The sequence below is a fragment of the Halictus rubicundus genome, unplaced genomic scaffold (genome assembly GCF_050948215.1).
Source record: "Halictus rubicundus isolate RS-2024b unplaced genomic scaffold, iyHalRubi1_principal scaffold0901, whole genome shotgun sequence".
Taxonomy (NCBI): domain Eukaryota; kingdom Metazoa; phylum Arthropoda; class Insecta; order Hymenoptera; family Halictidae; genus Halictus; species Halictus rubicundus.
The window spans coordinates 11870-30849 of record NW_027489442.1 but is presented as its reverse complement, the minus strand read 5'-3'; the positions used below and the strand labels follow the sequence as shown (position 1 = coordinate 30849).

The 18980-nt window shown below is 16.1% G+C and overlaps 1 protein-coding gene and 6 pseudogenes across 1 annotated transcript; 5 read left to right on the top strand and 2 right to left on the bottom strand.

The window, feature by feature from the left end:
- The first annotated feature begins 901 nt into the window (after positions 1–901).
- On the top strand, positions 902–2402 carry LOC143364734 (cytochrome c oxidase subunit 1 pseudogene; annotated as a pseudogene).
- LOC143364732 (cytochrome c oxidase subunit 2 pseudogene) lies at positions 2009–3171 on the top strand (annotated as a pseudogene).
- A 265-nt stretch (positions 3172–3436) lies between these two features.
- LOC143364733 (ATP synthase subunit a-like) lies at positions 3437–4153 on the top strand (annotated as a pseudogene).
- Positions 4154–4314: 161 nt separating this feature from the next.
- LOC143364735 (cytochrome c oxidase subunit 3 pseudogene) lies at positions 4315–4954 on the top strand (annotated as a pseudogene).
- A 2564-nt stretch (positions 4955–7518) lies between these two features.
- LOC143364731 (NADH-ubiquinone oxidoreductase chain 4 pseudogene) lies at positions 7519–8850 on the bottom strand (annotated as a pseudogene).
- Positions 8851–9771: 921 nt separating this feature from the next.
- On the top strand, positions 9772–12332 carry LOC143364736 (cytochrome b pseudogene; annotated as a pseudogene).
- Positions 10709–11979, bottom strand: LOC143364730 (NADH-ubiquinone oxidoreductase chain 1-like; the record flags this gene model as incomplete). Its single annotated transcript, XM_076804914.1, is given in 1 exon segment — positions 10709–11979. A coding segment is annotated over 1 exon segment (996 nt), but the record flags the coding sequence as incomplete, so codon positions are not given.
- Positions 12333–18980: the final 6648 nt, after the last annotated feature.

Genomic DNA, 18980 nt, shown 5'->3' with positions numbered 1-18980 from the left:
TTAATTTTATTATTAACAATTATTAAATGTATTCCTATTTTTATATTTTTAAATTTTATTAAATTTAATTTTATTATTTTATTTTTATTAATTTTCTTTATACTTCCTCCAGTAATTTTTTCAATAAATACCTCATCCTTTACTCTTTTAATAAATTACTCATCCATATATAATATTCCTTTATTATTAATCTTTTCTTATTTAAATTTTAACATTATAATCATTTATATAACCATTTATATAACTTCAACTCTTATAATCTTACTTATACTTAAAAAATTAAATCTTTATTACAAAAACTCTTTAAATTTAAGATTAAATTATAAAAATAAAATATTTTATAATTTAATAATATTCAAATACTCCCAACTTCCACCATTTTTACCATTTATTATTAAATGAAATTTAATTGATCTTATATTATCAAATAATTATATAATTATATTATCTATATTGATTATCTTTTCTAGATTATTAATAACCTTTAATTATTTAAATTTTAATAATAACAATTTTTTTTTAACAAATTCTAAAATTAGACATAAAATTAATTTATTTGATTATTCTAATTTTAATATTATATTTATTATATACTTTTCATTTTTAACATTTACCTTAATTTTTACCTTTTCATTTATAAACTAAATTTATAATTTTTTAATTTCTTTAAATTTGCAATTTAATATTTTTTATAAACTATATAAACAAAGATTTTAAGTTAATAAAACTTAAAGCCTTCAAAGTTTTATATAAATATATATTTAACTTAATTATTTAAATCTTAATTTAATATTAGAAAATTTATTTTCATAAATAAATTTACAGTTTACTCCTTTTATCAGGCATAATATTTCTAAATAAAATTTATTACCAAAAATGATTTTATTCAACTAACCATAAAAATATTGGGATACTTTATTTTATCTTTGCTATATGATCAGGAATAATCGGAGCATCTTTAAGTATAATTATTCGTATAGAATTAAGAACACCTGGAAGATGAATTAATAATGATCAAATTTATAACACTATTGTAACTTCACATGCTTTTATTATAATTTTTTTTATAGTTATACCATTTATAATTGGGGGATTTGGAAATTGATTAGTACCACTAATAATTGGAGCTCCTGATATAGCTTTCCCACGTATAAATAATATAAGATTTTGATTATTAATCCCTTCATTATTTATACTTATAATAAGAAGAACTTTATCTACAGGATCAGGAACAGGTTGAACTATTTACCCTCCCCTATCTTCAATTATATATCACTCATCTTTTTCTGTTGATTTTACTATTTTTTCTTTACATATCGCAGGTATTTCTTCTATTATAGGTGCTATTAATTTTATTGTTTCAATTATATTAATAAAAAATATTTCACTTAATATAAATCAAATCCCCTTATTTCCTTGATCAGTTAAAATTACTGCTATTTTACTTCTTCTTTCTCTCCCTGTTTTAGCAGGTGCTATTACTATACTATTAACAGACCGAAATTTAAATACATCTTTTTTTGACCCTTCTGGAGGAGGAGACCCTATTCTTTACCAACATTTATTCTGATTTTTTGGTCATCCTGAAGTTTATATTTTAATTCTCCCCGGCTTTGGATTAATTTCACATATTATTTTTAACGAAAGAGGAAAAAAAGAAATTTTCGGAAATTTAGGAATAATTTATGCTATATTAGGAATTGGATTCTTAGGATTTATTGTATGAGCTCATCACATATTTACTGTAGGATTAGATGTTGATACACGAGCATATTTTACATCTGCCACTATAATTATTGCTGTACCAACAGGAATTAAAGTATTTAGGTGGATTGCTACTTATTGTGGGTCAAAAATTAAAATAAACCCATCAATTATATGATCTTTAGGATTTATCTTCTTATTTACATTAGGGGGATTAACTGGAATTATATTATCAAATTCTTCTATTGATATTATACTTCATGATACATATTATGTAATTGGCCATTTCCACTATGTTTTATCTATGGGTGCAGTATTTGCAATTATTGCAAGATTAATTCATTGATACCCCCTATTCACAGGACTTACACTAAATAAAAAACTATTAAATATTCAATTTATTATAATATTCCTTGGAGTAAACATAACTTTTTTCCCACAACACTTCTTAGGATTAATAGGAATACCTCGACGATATTCAGATTATCCAGATGCTTACTATTGTTGAAATTTAATTTCATCAATTGGTTCATTAATTGCTTTTAATAGAATAATTTTATTAATCTTTATTATTTTAGAAAGATTAATTATAAAACGTTTAATTATATTTAAATATTTTCAATCATCTTTAGAATGATTACAAAATTACCCCCCTTATAGACATTCATATAATGAACTTCCTATTATTATTTTTAAATTTTAATATGGCAGAATAGTGTAATGAATTTAAGTCTCATAAATAAAATTAATAATTTTTATTAAAATTTATTTATATAATAAATATAGCTACATGAAATATATATTCTTTCCAAGATCCTAACTCTCCATTTGCTGATAATTTATTTTATTTTTATAATTTTACAATAATTATCCTAACAATAATTACTATTTCTACTATATATATAATAATTTTTATTTTAAATAATAAATATTTAAATTTAAATTTATTAAAAAATCACAATATTGAAATTTTATGAACTATCACTCCTATAATTATACTTTTAATTATTTCAATCCCTTCTCTTAAAACTCTTTATTTTATTGATGAATTATGAAACCCTACATATTTTACTATTAAATCAATTGGTCATCAATGATATTGAAGTTATGAATATCCTGAATTTTCTAATTTTATATTTGATTCATATATAATTAAATCAATTGAAAATATTAATCAATTTCGTTTATTAGATGTTGATAATCGAGCAGTTATTCCTTATAAAATTCCTATCCGATTACTAGTATCTTCTATAGATGTAATTCACTCATGAACTATCCCAACTATAGGAATTAAAATAGATGCCTCACCAGGTCGAATTAATCAAATATCTTTAATTTCTTTACGACCTGGTATATTTTTTGGACAATGTTCTGAAATTTGTGGTGCATACCATAGATTTATACCTATTGTAATTGAAAGAACAAATTATTTTAATTTTATTAATTGAATTAATAAAAATAATTAAAGAATTAGTTAAATTTTATAACATTAAATTGTCATTTTAAAATTATTATAATAATACTCTTTCATTAGATGTCTGAAAGAAAGAAATGGTCTCTTAAACCAAAATATAGTAGTTAATCGTCTACTTCTAATGATTTTATTCTTTTATCCCTCAAATAAGACCTATATATTGACTTTTACTTTTCTTTTTTATACTTATAATTATATATATATATATTTCAATTTTATACTTTTCTCCTTTTTCATTTTCACCAACTACTTATACTAATTTAAATAATTTTAAATTAATAAAAAAAACTATTAAATTTTAAATGTTAACAAATTTATTTTCAATTTTTGACCCTTCTACAAATAAATTTTTATCTTTAAATTGATTAATTTTATTTTTTCCTTTAATATTAATAAATTGACCTTATTGATTACTACCTTCACGAATTAATATCTTTTGATTAAACTTCTACAAAAAAATTTTCCAAGAATTTTTTAATTTAACAAAAAAAAAATTTTCATCAAACTTGATTATTTTTTTAACTATTATAATTATATTTTTAAAATTAAATTTATTAAGTTTAATACCTTATATTTTTACCCCATCAAGACATTTATCTATTAATCTTTCTTTATCCCTAAGATTATGAATAAGATTTATATTATTTGGATGATTAAATAACACTAATAAAATATTCATTCATCTTCTACCCATAAACACACCAGGACCATTAATAATTTTTATAATTTTAATTGAATCTATTAGAAATTTTATCCGACCATGAACTCTTGCAATTCGACTATCTGCTAATATATTAGCAGGACATTTACTTTTATCTTTATTAGGAACAACTTTAGAAAATATACCTTATATATTAATTCTTTTTTTTATCCAAAATTTATTAATAATTTTAGAAATTTCAGTTTCTATTATTCAATCTTATGTATTTTCTATTTTAACTTTATTATATTTTAATGAATCTAATTAAATGAAAATATCTCATCACCACCCATTTCATATAGTAACTTTAAGCCCATGACCTTTAATAACTTCATGAAGAATTTTAAATTTGTTACTAAGAACTATTTATTGATTTAATTCTTCTAACTTCAATATTATTATATTTAATTTATTAATTCTATTTTTAATTCTATACCAATGATGACGAGATATTATTCGAGAAAGAACAATACAAGGATGTCATACATTAAGTGTTTTAAAATTATTAAAATTTGGAATAATTTTATTTATTATTTCAGAATTATTTTTTTTTATTTCTTTTTTTTGAACTTACCTTCATTCAGCAATCTCCCCAAGAATTGAAATTGGTATAATATGACCCCCTAAAAATATTATTATATTTAACCCTTATGATATCCCCCTTTTAAATTCAATTATTTTAATTTCTTCGGGATTTACTATTACATGGAGACATAATTTATTAATTAAAAACAAAAAAAAATCTATAACACCATTAATTTTTACAATTCTACTAGGTATATATTTTTCCTCTATCCAAATAATTGAATATATAGAAGCTCCTTTTACTTTTAACGATGGAATTTTTGGATCAATTTTTTTTATATCTACAGGATTTCATGGTCTCCATGTATTATTAGGTATCATTTTTTTAAGAACAAGATTAATTCGTATATATTTAAACCACTTTTCTAAAATTCATCATTTTCATTTTGAAGCAGCTACATGATATTGACATTTTGTTGATATTATTTGACTTATTCTTTATATCCTAATTTATTGATGAATATATTAAATTATATATATATATATATATATATATATATATATATATATATATATATATATAGTATAAATAATTACATTTAATTTCCAATTAAAAGATTTAGTTAAATAATATATATAATTTTTAATATCTTCATATTTTTTATCCTTATATTTATTGTTATCTCTTTAATTATTTTAATTAATTTTTTTTTTTCAATAATTATAAATAAAGATCGAGAAAAAATTACACCATTTGAATGTGGATTTGATCCTATTACTAGAGCACGATTACCATTTTCAATTAATTTTTATATTATAACTCTAATATTTCTTATTTTTGATGTAGAAATTATTCTAATTTTACCAATTTTAAAATTACTTAATAATCTTTCAATTTTATCTATTTATACTTTTTTCACTTTTCTTTTAATTTTAATTATTAGATTATGAATTGAATGAACTTGTAACTTATTTAAATGAATTCATTAATTTATATATAGTAATTTTTACATTTAATTTCGACTTAAAAAAAAGAAATTTATTTTTCTTATATAAACAGGATATTAGTTAATATTATATATAACATTAAATTTGCTTTTTAAAATTAAATAATTTATATCTTTTAATTGAAACCAAAATTTAGGTAAATTATTGTTAATAATTTTTTTGAGATTAATATCTCCAATTAAAGAAATATAAATTTAGAACTTCTAATTCTTTTAATATGATTTAATCATAAATATTTCTAAATTTATATAATTTAAAAAAAATATTATAATTTCAATATAAAATTAACTATTAAGTTTATAAATTTATTTAAAAATTTTTAATTATCTTAATATTTTCAATATTAAACTTTTTATTAAGCTATTTAAATAATTATAAATAAATAAAATAAAAATTAATAACACTCTATAAAATTTTATCAACTTTATTATATGAATTGAATATAATCATCTATTCATCAATGGATACACCTTCTGTAAATAAAATATTTTTTTTATATTTACACCTAAAATTTTATCTATTCATTTCTCATTAAATTTCTCATATGTTAATATAAATTTTAAAAAATTTAAATAAATTATTTTATAAAAAAAAATTGAATAAAATATTCTCATAATGAAATTTAAATAACTAAAATTTATTAACTTCTTACATCTAAGATGAAATCTAAAGGTTATTATTCACCTAAGAATATATATTATTATTAAAACTAATTTATCATTTTCTGTAATTATACAAGTAAAATAATTAATTAATCTTAAATAAAAATATCCAAAAAAAATTACTAATAATATTATAAAAAATTTACAAAAAATTATAAATTTCCCATCTCCTACATATTGATATCTATAAATCCCTATATATATTTCAAAAAATAATTTTATAATTCGAACTCTATAATTAATTGTTAAAACTGTTGAAATCATTAAAATATAAATTATTAATTTATTTAATCTTCTTACTATTATAAATTCTAAAATTAAATCTTTTGAATAAAATCCAGAAATAAATGGGAAACCACTTAAATTCATAAAAGAAAAAATAAATACAATACTCTTTAAAGGAGTTATTCTTATTACACCTTTAAATTTACGTAAATCTTGTCTTCCTAAAGATGTATGAATATACCCCCCAACACATATAAATATTAAAGATTTAAAAAAAGCATGAATTAATAAATGATAAAACCCTAAATTTACTATACCTAACCCTAAAATTCTTATTATAAACCCTAATTGTCTTAAAGTTGAAAGAGCAATTACTTTTTTTAAATTATATTCATAATTTGCTATTAACCCAGCTATAAACATTGTTAAACTAGAAATAATAATAATATATCTTTTCACTTCAATTAAAATAAATTTATTATACCGAATTATTAAATAAATACCAGCAGTAACCAAAGTAGAAGAGTGTACTAAAGAAGAAATAGGAGTAGGGGCAGTTATAGCAGCAGGTAATCAGGCCGAAAAAGGTAATTGAGCACTTTTTGTAATTATTAAAATTAATATTAAAATTATTATAATTAATCTTATTCTATATAATATTAAATTTCAAGAACCTAAAAATGATGATATTCTAATTAATATTAGTAACCCAACATCTCCTAATCGATTACAAAGAATGGTTAATATTCCTGAATTATAAGAATTCTTATTTTGATAATAAATTACTAAACAATAAGAAATTAAACCTAACCCATCTCATCCTAATAAAATTCTTAAAATCCTTGGACTTAAAATTATTAAACATATTGAAAAAATAAATAACAATAATAGATATTTAAATCGATTAATATATATATCCCCATTTATATAATTTATTCTATAAAATATAATAAAAAAAGAAATAATTAAAACAACTCCTATATATATTAAACCTATATAATCTAAATAAATTACATAATTAAATTTTATTCTACTTAATATAAAAATTGTTCACTCTAAAATTATTATTATATTATATATATATATATATATACTTATTAAAATAAAAAATATCCCTAAAAAAAATATAATTACCCCATAAACTATTAATTCATAAATAATTTAAAGTTATTATACATCTTTGAAATCACAATTCAAAATTTTTTCTTAAACTATTTAAATTAAAAAAAAATTAAATCCAAAAATATAATATTTAAAGGTAATCAATGTAAAATTAATACAATATAATTAATTATTTTACTTCTTTTAATTTTTAAATAATAATTTAATTCCCCATGTTGGACATAACAAAATAAATATAATGAATAAATAAATCTAAAAAAACAAAAAAAAATTATAACAATTATTAAATACTCTATCCATATTATTAACCCTACTAATAATATAATTTCTCCCACTAAATTTAATGACACTGGGGCAGATATATTTGAAGAACATAATAAAAATCATATTATTCTTATTTTAGGTATATAATTTATTAAACCCTTATTAATTAATATTAAACGTCTATTAGTTTCTTGATAACAAATATTTACTAAAAAAAATAGCCCAGAAGAACATAATCCATGAGCAATTATAATAATATACCTCCCAATTACTCTAATTTTAAAAAATGTTAACATTCTTCTAATTAAAATTCCTATATGGACAACTGATGAATAAGCAACTAAAATTTTTATATCTAATTGACGTAAACATACCCCCCTCAAAATAACTCTACCTAATAATCTAATTATTATTACATAAAATTTTATATTCATAAATAAATAATAAAATATAATTACTATTTGTAATAACCCATAAGTTCCTAATTTTAATAAAATTGAAGCTAAAATTATTGAACTATAAACTGGGGCTTCAACATGAGCCTTTAATAACCATCCATGAAATATATATATAGGAATCTTTACTAAAAAAGTTCCTATCATAAATATAAAAAAATAACTTCTTATTTTAATTTTTTTTAACTCTACTATTATTATTAAATCTAATATCAATTCATTTATAATTAAAAACAAAAAAATTAAAAAAGGTAAAGAAAAAAATATTGTATAAAATATTATAAAATAAGCAGCTTCCAACCGTTTTTCCCCTAACCCCCATTTAATAATTATAAAAAAAATTAAAATTAATCTTACTTCAAATATAAAATAAAATAATAATAATTGAATTCTTATAAAAAATATTATTAAAATAATTAATAAAACTAAATGTATTTTTATGCATAATAAAATATTCTTATCTATTAAAAATAAAAAAATAATACCAAAAATTCATAAACTTAATATAATTAATATAAATGAATAATTATTTAATCTAAATAATCTTCTTATTATAGAAAAATTTACAATAAAATTATATTTAAAAAAAATTTTTACTGTTAAAAATATTAATACACATCTAATAAAATTTTTTAATAAACTTATTTTTATAAATTTATTTTTAAATAATATTAAATATAAATAAATAATAATTAAAATTTCTACTATCATTTTAAATTTAAAATTTTTATTCTTTGTGAGCCATACCTATGGACAATTCTAACTATTAAAGAAATTCCAATAACTCTCTCACAAACTCCTATAATTAATATATATATAAATATTCAATCATTATTTAAACTGTCAGAAATAATTAAAGTTATAAATAAATAAAATATTAATATATATTCCAATCCAATTAAAAATATTAAAAAATTCTCTATAAATATAAAAATTATTAATAAAATTAATAACACTATTACTAAATAATAATTATTTAAATAAATTAATTTAGCTAAATAATTTAAAATAAAATATTAATTTTGTAAATTAAACATGAAAATTTTTTCTTTAGCTTAAACTTCAAGAAAATTAATCTTAATATCTTTAATCCCCAAAATTAATATTCTATTTAAACTATTTCTTGAATTCAATGAACAGTTCTTACGAATTTTTTATTAAATTTATACTTTATATTAATATATATATAATTATTATTATTATGTATAATAAAAATATTTCTCCACTAAATTTCATAATAAGCTTAATTTTATTCACTTTAATTTATTTAATTTTAAATTATTTAATTACTCAAAAATCATTATATTGTTTTATAATTTTTATTTCAATAATTAGAGGGAATATAATTATATTCCTTTATTTTACAAGATTAATTAACAATTATTATAATAAATCATTTAAGTCTAACCTAAACTTTATTTGATTTATAATAATTATATTAATTTTTGTTATATTTTTTTATTATTTTTTTAATTATTCAATTAATATTAAATTTAAAACTTCTAATTCATTATTTATTTACAAAACTTACACATACCCACTTTATAAAGTTACCTTCTTAATAATTTTTTATTTGTTAATTACTTTATTATTCTCAATAAAAATTTGTTTATCAAAATATAAACCCTTACGAAAAATTATTAATTAATGAAATTTTCTAAACTATTAAAAAATAATAAAATTTTATCAATTTTCAATTATTCTTTAAATAAATTACCATCCCCCATAAATATTAATATATGATGAAATTTTGGATCAATTTTAGGATTATTTTTAATTATCCAAATTATTTCAGGTCTATTTTTATCTATACATTATTGTCCTAATATTAATCTTGCTTTTCATAGAACAATTCATATTATAAAAAATGTTAAATTCGGATGATGAATCCGTCTTATCCATATAAATGGGGCATCTTTCTTTTTTTTTACTATATTTCTTCATATTGCTCGAGGAATTTATTATCACTCTTTTAAGTTAGTTAACGTTTGATTAATCGGAGTAATTATTTTAATTATATCAATAGCAACAGCATTCTTAGGTTATGTTTTACCATGAGGACAAATATCTTTTTGAGGAGCTACAGTTATTACTAACTTATTATCAGCCTTACCTTTTATTGGAAAAATATTAGTTGAATGAATTTGAGGGGGATTTTCTATTAATAATGCTACATTAAACCGATTCTATACCTTTCATTTTATTCTTCCATTTATAATTTTATTTTTAGTAATTATCCATCTTTTCTTCTTACATAATTCAGGGTCAAATAACCCTATAGGATCAAGAAATAAATTTTACTTAATTTATTTTTCACCTTATTTTCTTATTAAAGATGTACTTGGATATATATTAATTTTATTTTTATTTATTATAGTTACTTTAATTTTTCCTTATAATTTAAGTGACCCAGATAATTTTATTATAGCTAACCCTATAATTACACCTGAACATATTAAACCTGAATGATATTTTTTATTTGCTTACACAATTTTACGAATTATTCCTAATAAATTTGGGGGGGTTCTAGGTTTATTTTCATCTATTTTAATTTTAATATTTATACCTATTTTAAATTATAATAAATTAACTTCAAGAAAATTTTATTTTTTAAGAAAAATTCTTTTTTGAATTTTTATTTTATCTTTTATCATATTAACATGATTAGGAGGACAATTAATTGAACCTCCATTTATTAACTTAAGAATATTATTTACATTAATTTACTTTTTATATTTCATTTTAACCCCCTCACTAAATTATATTTGAGATAAATTAATCTATTAGTTAATAAGCTTTAATAGCATTTATTTTGAAAATATTTTATAGATATAAAATTATCTATTAACTTATATTTATATAAATAATTAACTCCTTTATCCTTAAAATAAATAAAATATATAATAATGATAATGATAAAAATTTCTTTCAACATATTATTATTAATTCATCATAACGAATTCGAGGTAAAACCCCTCGAATTCAAATCACAAAAAATATATGAAAAATTATTCTAACAATAAATTTAAATCTTAATAATTTAAACCCTAAAAACATAATTGTTACTAAAAACCTTATAAAAATAATTCTTAAATATTCAGATATAAAAATTAAAGCAAATAATCTTCTAAAATACTCTGTATTAAACCCAGAAACTAACTCAGATTCTCCTTCAACTAAATCAAAAGGAGTACGATTTAATTCAATTAATATTCTAACCATAAATATTAGATAAACTGGATAAATTATAATTAAAAATTTAATATTTTCTTGAAATTTTAAAAATTCTAATAAATTAAATCTTTCAACTAATAAAATTAAATTAAAAATAATTAAAAATAATCTTACTTCATAAGAAATTGATTGAGCAACTGAACGAATAGCCCCCAACATAGAATAATTAGAATTTGAAGCCCACCCCCCTAATATAATTGGAAAAACCCCTACACTCATTAATCTTAACATAAATAAAATTCCTAAATTTATTGAAAATATATTTACATAAAATGGGTAAACTAACCATAATATTATAGATAAAATTAAAGAAATTATAGGTATAAATATATAATAATTTAAATTAATTTTATCTAAAAAAAATAATTCCTTATTTAATAATTTAATTACATCTCTAAAAGGTTGAAAAATTCCTATAATTAACACTTTATTTGGCCCCTTTCGATTTTGAATAAACCCTAATACTTTTCGTTCAAATAATGTTAAAAAAGCTATACTAATTAATATTATTAAAATTAAAATAATAAAAAAAAATAAATTAAAATATAAATTAAATTTTAATACATAAATTATTATCTGTATACTTATTGTATACTTTATTAAATTCTAAATTTATTACACTAATCTGCCAAAATAATTATTTATATTTATATATATATATATATATAATATTAATTATTAAAAATACTTAGTCCTTTCGTACAAAAATATTATTTTAATTTTAAAGATAGAAACCGATCTGGCTTACACCGATCTGAACTCAAATCATGTAAGATTTCAAAAGTCGAACAGACTTAATTTTTAAACTTCTGCATTTAAAATTTATCTTAATTCAACATCGAGGTCATAAACATCTTTATAAATAAGGCCTTCTTAAAGATATTATGCTGTTATCCCTAAGGTAATTTTTCTTATAATTTATAATACAATATCATTTTTATTAACATTAATTTATGATTTCTTAATTTAAAGTTTATTAAATTTAAATATCACCCCAATAAAATAAATTAATAAATTTTTTTATAAATAAATTAAAAACTTTATTAATTTATTAAATTCTATAGGGTCTTATCGTCCCTTAAATTAATTTAAGCATTTTTACTTAAAATTTAATTTCATTTTTTAATATTGAAACAGTTTATACTTCATCAACCCTTTCATTCCAGCCTTTAATTAAAAGACAAATGATTATGCTACCTTTGTACAGTCAGTATACTGCAGCTATTTAAAAATTATTCATGGAGCAGGGACAACTTTAAATTAAATTCAAAAAGACATGTTTTTGTTAAACAGGTGAGTATAATTTTTGCCAAATTCTTTAATATTATATATATATATATATATATATATTTATATTTATATAATCAATTACTTATATTATCATTATACCTTTAAATTTTTAATTTATTTAATTTTTTTTATAATTAAATTATATTCTAAGTTAATTAAATTTTTTTTATATATATATATATATATATATATTATTATTAAATTATTAAATTTTTTTTATAATATATTAAATTTTAAAATTAATTTATTTATTATACTTCAATTAAAAATTATAAATTTAATTTAAAGTTTATCCCCTAAATTATTTATATTTATTAATATATATATATATATATATATATATATATATTATTAAAATAAATATATGAATTAAATTCATTTCTAAAAAAACTAGATATCTATAAATTCGTATTACATTTCACATCAAATTAAATATTCATAATTTTTTTGTTACAAAAAAAATTTTAATTAATTAGCTCATTTATATTCGAGAATAATATAAACTATATTTAAATTTTAATAACCCCTGATACAAAAGGTACAAAAATAAATTCTACTTTTAAATATTTTATTTATTATCTTTCACAATACTATATATATAAAATTTTTATTTTTTTCTTAAATAAATACTAAAAATTTAATTTTTTAAAATAATTTTTTTTATAATATATTTAACCTTAAATACTATCAACCCTAAATATTTAATTATTTAATTTAAAATTTTATTTCATGTAAATCTTTTCAATGTAAACGAAATATTTTTATATTAAACTAAATTTTTTATTAAAAACATTTTCCAATACCTTTACTATGTTACGACTTATTCCATTTATAATGAAAGTGACGGGCAATTTGTACACTAAATAAAACTAATTTCAATTTCATTAATTTATAAAATTTACTTTTAAATCCTATCTTTATTAAATATTAAAATTTAATTTAAAAAAAAATAATTTTTATGTAACTCATTATATCTTAAATAAACTACATTTTGATTTGAATTACTATTATATATATATATATATATAATATTTTAAAAATAAAATTTCTATAAATTTTTTAAACAACAATACATAAATTTTCCATTTAAGTTTATCTTAACGTGGGATATCAATTTAATAAACAAGTTCCTCTAATAAGTATATAAAGCCGCCATATTATTTAATTTTAATGATTAACATTTAATATTTAACATTTTTAATTTATCTTTATAATAGGGTATCTAATCCTAGTCTATTCTTAAGATTTTTCAAAAATTTGTATCTTAACAATTAAATATATTATACTTTTATATTTCACCAAAAAAAATAATATACATTTAAACTAAATTTCAAAATCTCTAATTATTTCATTAATTAACTCATAACAATAGTGTAACCGCTGATGCTGGCACTAAAATTTACCATTATTTATTTTAAATTTCTTTGTCAAACTTTCATTTAAATATAAACTTAATTTTTACACAAAATTTATAAAAATTTTTTAAATTTTTTACTTTTAAATAAATTTCATTTATAAATAAATTTTTATAATTAATTTTTAAACTATAATTAAATTTTCTATAAAATTTACCTACAATCATTTATATTTATATAAATGTAGAACCAAATATTTTTTTACATAATTCTTTAATAAGATATTTTAATAATTTTCAATATTAATTAAAACTTTTATTATTAATTTAATATAATTTTTGTATAAATTTTTATTTATATATATATATATATATACTTAAATAAATTCTTATTTTAATTCAATACTAAACTTTCTATAAATAAATTTTCCTGATAATTCTTTTTTATAAATAATTTTATACAAAAAATTTATTCAAATAAATTTTTATTACTAATTCAATACAAATTTTTTAAGATTAAAATTTCTCTAATAATTCTTTTTTAAAAATAATTTTATACAAATAATTCACCCAAATAAATTTTTATTACTAATTCAATACAAATTTTTTTATAAATAAAATTTTCCTAATAATTCTTTTCATAAATAATCTTATATAAAAAATCTATTCAAATAAATTTTTATTATTAATTTAATACAAATTTTTTTATAGATAAAATTTCCCTAATAATTCTTTTCATAAATAATTTTATATAAAAAATTCATTCAAATAAATTTTTATTACTAATTCAATACAAATTTTTTTTATAAATAAAATTTCCTAATAATTCTTTTTATAAATAATTTTATATAAAAAATTCATTCAAATAAATTTTTATTACTAATTCAATACAAATTTTTTTATAAATAAAATTTCCCTAATAATTCTTTTCATAAATAATTTTATATAAAAAATTCATTCAAATAAATTTTTATTACTAATTCAATACAAATTTTTTTTATAAATAAAATTTCCTAATAATTCTTTTCATAAATAATTTTATATAAAAAATTCATTCAAATAAATTTTTATTACTAATTCAATACAAATTTTTTTATAAATAAAATTTCCCTAATAATTCTTTTTATAAATAATTTTATATAAAAAATTCATTCAAATAAATTTTTATTACTAATTCAATACAAATTTTTTTATAAATAAAATTTCCCTAATAATTCTTTTCATAAATAATTTTATATAAAAAATTCGTTCAAATAAATTTTTATTACTAATTCAATACAAATTTTTTTATAAATAAAATTTCCCTAATAATTCTTTTTATAAATAATTTTATATAAAAAATTCATTCAAATAAATTTTTATTACTAATTCAATACAAATTTTTTTATAAATAAAATTTCCCTAATAATTCTTTTCTATAAATAATTTTATATAAAAAATTCATTCAAATAAATTTTTATTACTAATTCAATACAAATTTTTTTATAAATAAAGTTTCCCTAATAATTCTTTTCATAAATAGTTTTATATAAAAAATTCATTCAAATAAATTTTTATCACTAACTCAATACAAATTTTTTTATAAATAAAATTTTCCTAATAATTCTTTTCATAAATAATTTTATATAAAAAATTCATTCAAATAAATTTTTATTACTAATTCAATACAAATTTTTTTATAAATAAAATTTTCCTAATAATTCTTTTCTATAAATAATTTTATATAAAAAGTCTACTCAAATAAATTTTTATTACTAATTCAATACAAATTTTTTTATAAATAAAATTTCCCTAATAATTCTCTTCTATAAATAGTTTTATATAAAAAGTCTACTCAAATAAATTTTTGCTATTAATTCAATACAAATTTTTTTATAAATAAAATTTTCCTAATAATTCTTTTCTATAAATAGTTTTATATAAAAAGTCTACTTAAATAAATTTTTATTATTAATTCAATACAAATTTTTTTGTAAATAAAATTTCCCTAATAATTCTTTTCATAAATAATTTTATATAAAAAATCCACTCAAATAAATTTTTATTATTAATTCAATACAAATTTTTTTATAAATAAAATTTCCCTAATAATTCTTTTCATAAATAATTTTATATAAAAAATCCATTCAAATAAATTTTTATTACCAATTCAATACAAATTTTTTTATAAATAAAATTTCCCTAATAATTCTTTTTATAAATAATTTTATATAAAAAATTCATTCAAATAAATTTTTATTATTAATTCAATACAAATTTTTTCATAAATAAAATTTTCCTAATAATTCTTTTCTATAAATAGTTTTATGTAAAAAATTCATTCAAATAAATTTTTATTATTAATTCAATACAAATTTTTTTATAAATAAAATTTCCCTAATAATTCTTTTCATAAATAATTTTATATAAAAAATTCATTCAAATAAATTTTTATTACTAATTCAATACAAATTTTTTTATAAATAGAATTTCCCTAATAATTCTTTTCATAAATAATTTTATATAAAAAATTCATTCAAATAAATTTTTATTACTAATTCAATATAAATTTTTTATAAATAAAATTTCCCTAATAATTCTTTTTATAAATAATTTTATATAAAAAATTCATTCAAATAAATTTTTATTACTAATTCAATACAAATTTTTTTATAAATAAAATTTCCCTAATAATTCTTTTCATAAATAATTTTATATAAAAAATCCATTCAAATAAATTTTTATTACTAATTCAATACAAATTTTTTATAAATAAAATTTCCCTAATAATTCTTTTTATAAATAATTTTATATAAAAAATTCATTCAAATAAATTTTTATTACTAATTCAATACAAATTTTTTTATAAATAAAATTTCCCTAAAATTTTATATTAATAAATTTATTATTAATTACCCCTTATTTTATTTAAATTTACCCCTAAATTTAAATTTTTCATATTAATTCAATAAAATTATTATTTTTTTCTAAAAAAAAATCATTTTTCCCCTAAATCAAAGCTTTTTTCTCATTTTTTTTTTTATTTATTATTGACGTTAATGCACAACTTAACTTATTATTATAGGTTTATTAAATATATTTAATTTTAATATAAATCAACTATTATTAAAAATTTACTAAATTAATTCAATAAATTTTAAATATCAACAATTCTATATAAATTCTTTTTATAAATAGTTTTATATAAAAAGTCTACTCAAATAAATTTTTATTACTAATTCAATACAAATTTTTTTATAAATAAAATTTCCCTAATAATTCTCTTCTATAAATAGTTTTATATAAAAAGTCTACTCAAATAAATTTTTGCTATTAATTCAATACAAATTTTTTTATAAATAAAATTTTCCTAATAATTCTTTTCTATAAATAGTTTTATATAAAAAGTCTACTTAAATAAATTTTTATTATTAATTCAATACAAATTTTTTTGTAAATAAAATTTCCCTAATAATTCTTTTCATAAATAATTTTATATAAAAAATCCACTCAAATAAATTTTTATTATTAATTCAATACAAATTTTTTTATAAATAAAATTTCCCTAATAATTCTTTTCATAAATAATTTTATATAAAAAATCCATTCAAATAAATTTTTATTACCAATTCAATACAAATTTTTTTATAAATAAAATTTCCCTAATAATTCTTTTTATAAATAATTTTATATAAAAAATTCATTCAAATAAATTTTTATTATTAATTCAATACAAATTCTTTCATAAATAAAATTTTCCTAATAATTCTTTTCTATAAATAGTTTTATGTAAAAAATTCATTCAAATAAATTTTTATTACTAATTCAATACAAATTTTTTTATAAATAAAATTTCCCTAATAATTCTTTTCATAAATAATTTTATATAAAAAATCCACTCAAATAAATTTTTATTACTAATTCAATACAAATTTTTTTATGAATAAAATTTCCCTAATAATTCTTTTCATAAATAATTTTATATAAAAAATTCATTCAAATAAATTTTTATTACTAATTCAATACAAATTTTTTATAAATAAAATTTCCCTAATAATTCTTTTTATAAATAATTTTATATAAAAAATTCATTCAAATAAATTTTTATTACTAATTCAATACAAATTTTTTTATAAATAAAATTTTCCTAATAATTCTTTTCATAAATAATTTTATATAAAAAGTCTACTCAAATAAATTTTTATTATTAATTCAATACAAATTTTTTTATAAATAAAATTTCCCTAATAATTCTTTTTATAAATAATTTTATATAAAAAATTCATTCAAATAAATTTTTATTACTAATTCAATACAAATTTTTTTATAAATAAAATTTCCCTAATAATTCTTTTCATAAATAATTTTATATAAAAAATTCATTCAAATAAATTTTTATTACTAATTCAATATAAATTTTTTTATAAATAAAATTTTCCTAATAATTCTTTTCTATAAATAATTTTATATAAAAAATTCATTCAAATAAATTTTTATTACTAATTTAATACAAATTTTTTTATAAATAAAATTTCCCTAATAATTCTTTTTATAAATAATTTTATATAAAAAATTCATTCAAATAAATTTTTATTACTAATTCAATACAAATTTTTTTATAAATAAAATTTCCCTAATAATTCTTTTCATAAATAATTTTATATAAAAAATCCATTCAAATAAATTTTTATTACTAATTCAATACAAATTTTTTATAAATAAAATTTCCCTAATAATTCTTTTTATAAATAATTTTATATAAAAAATTCATTCAAATAAATTTTTATTACTAATTCAATACAAATTTTTTTATAAATAAAATTTCCCTAAAATTTTATATTAATAAATTTATTATTAATTACCCCTTATTTTATTTAAATTTACCCCTAAATTTAAATTTTTCATATTAATTCAATAAAATTATTATTTTTTTCTAAAAAAAAATCATTTTTCCCCTAAATCAAAGCTTTTTTCTCATTTTTTT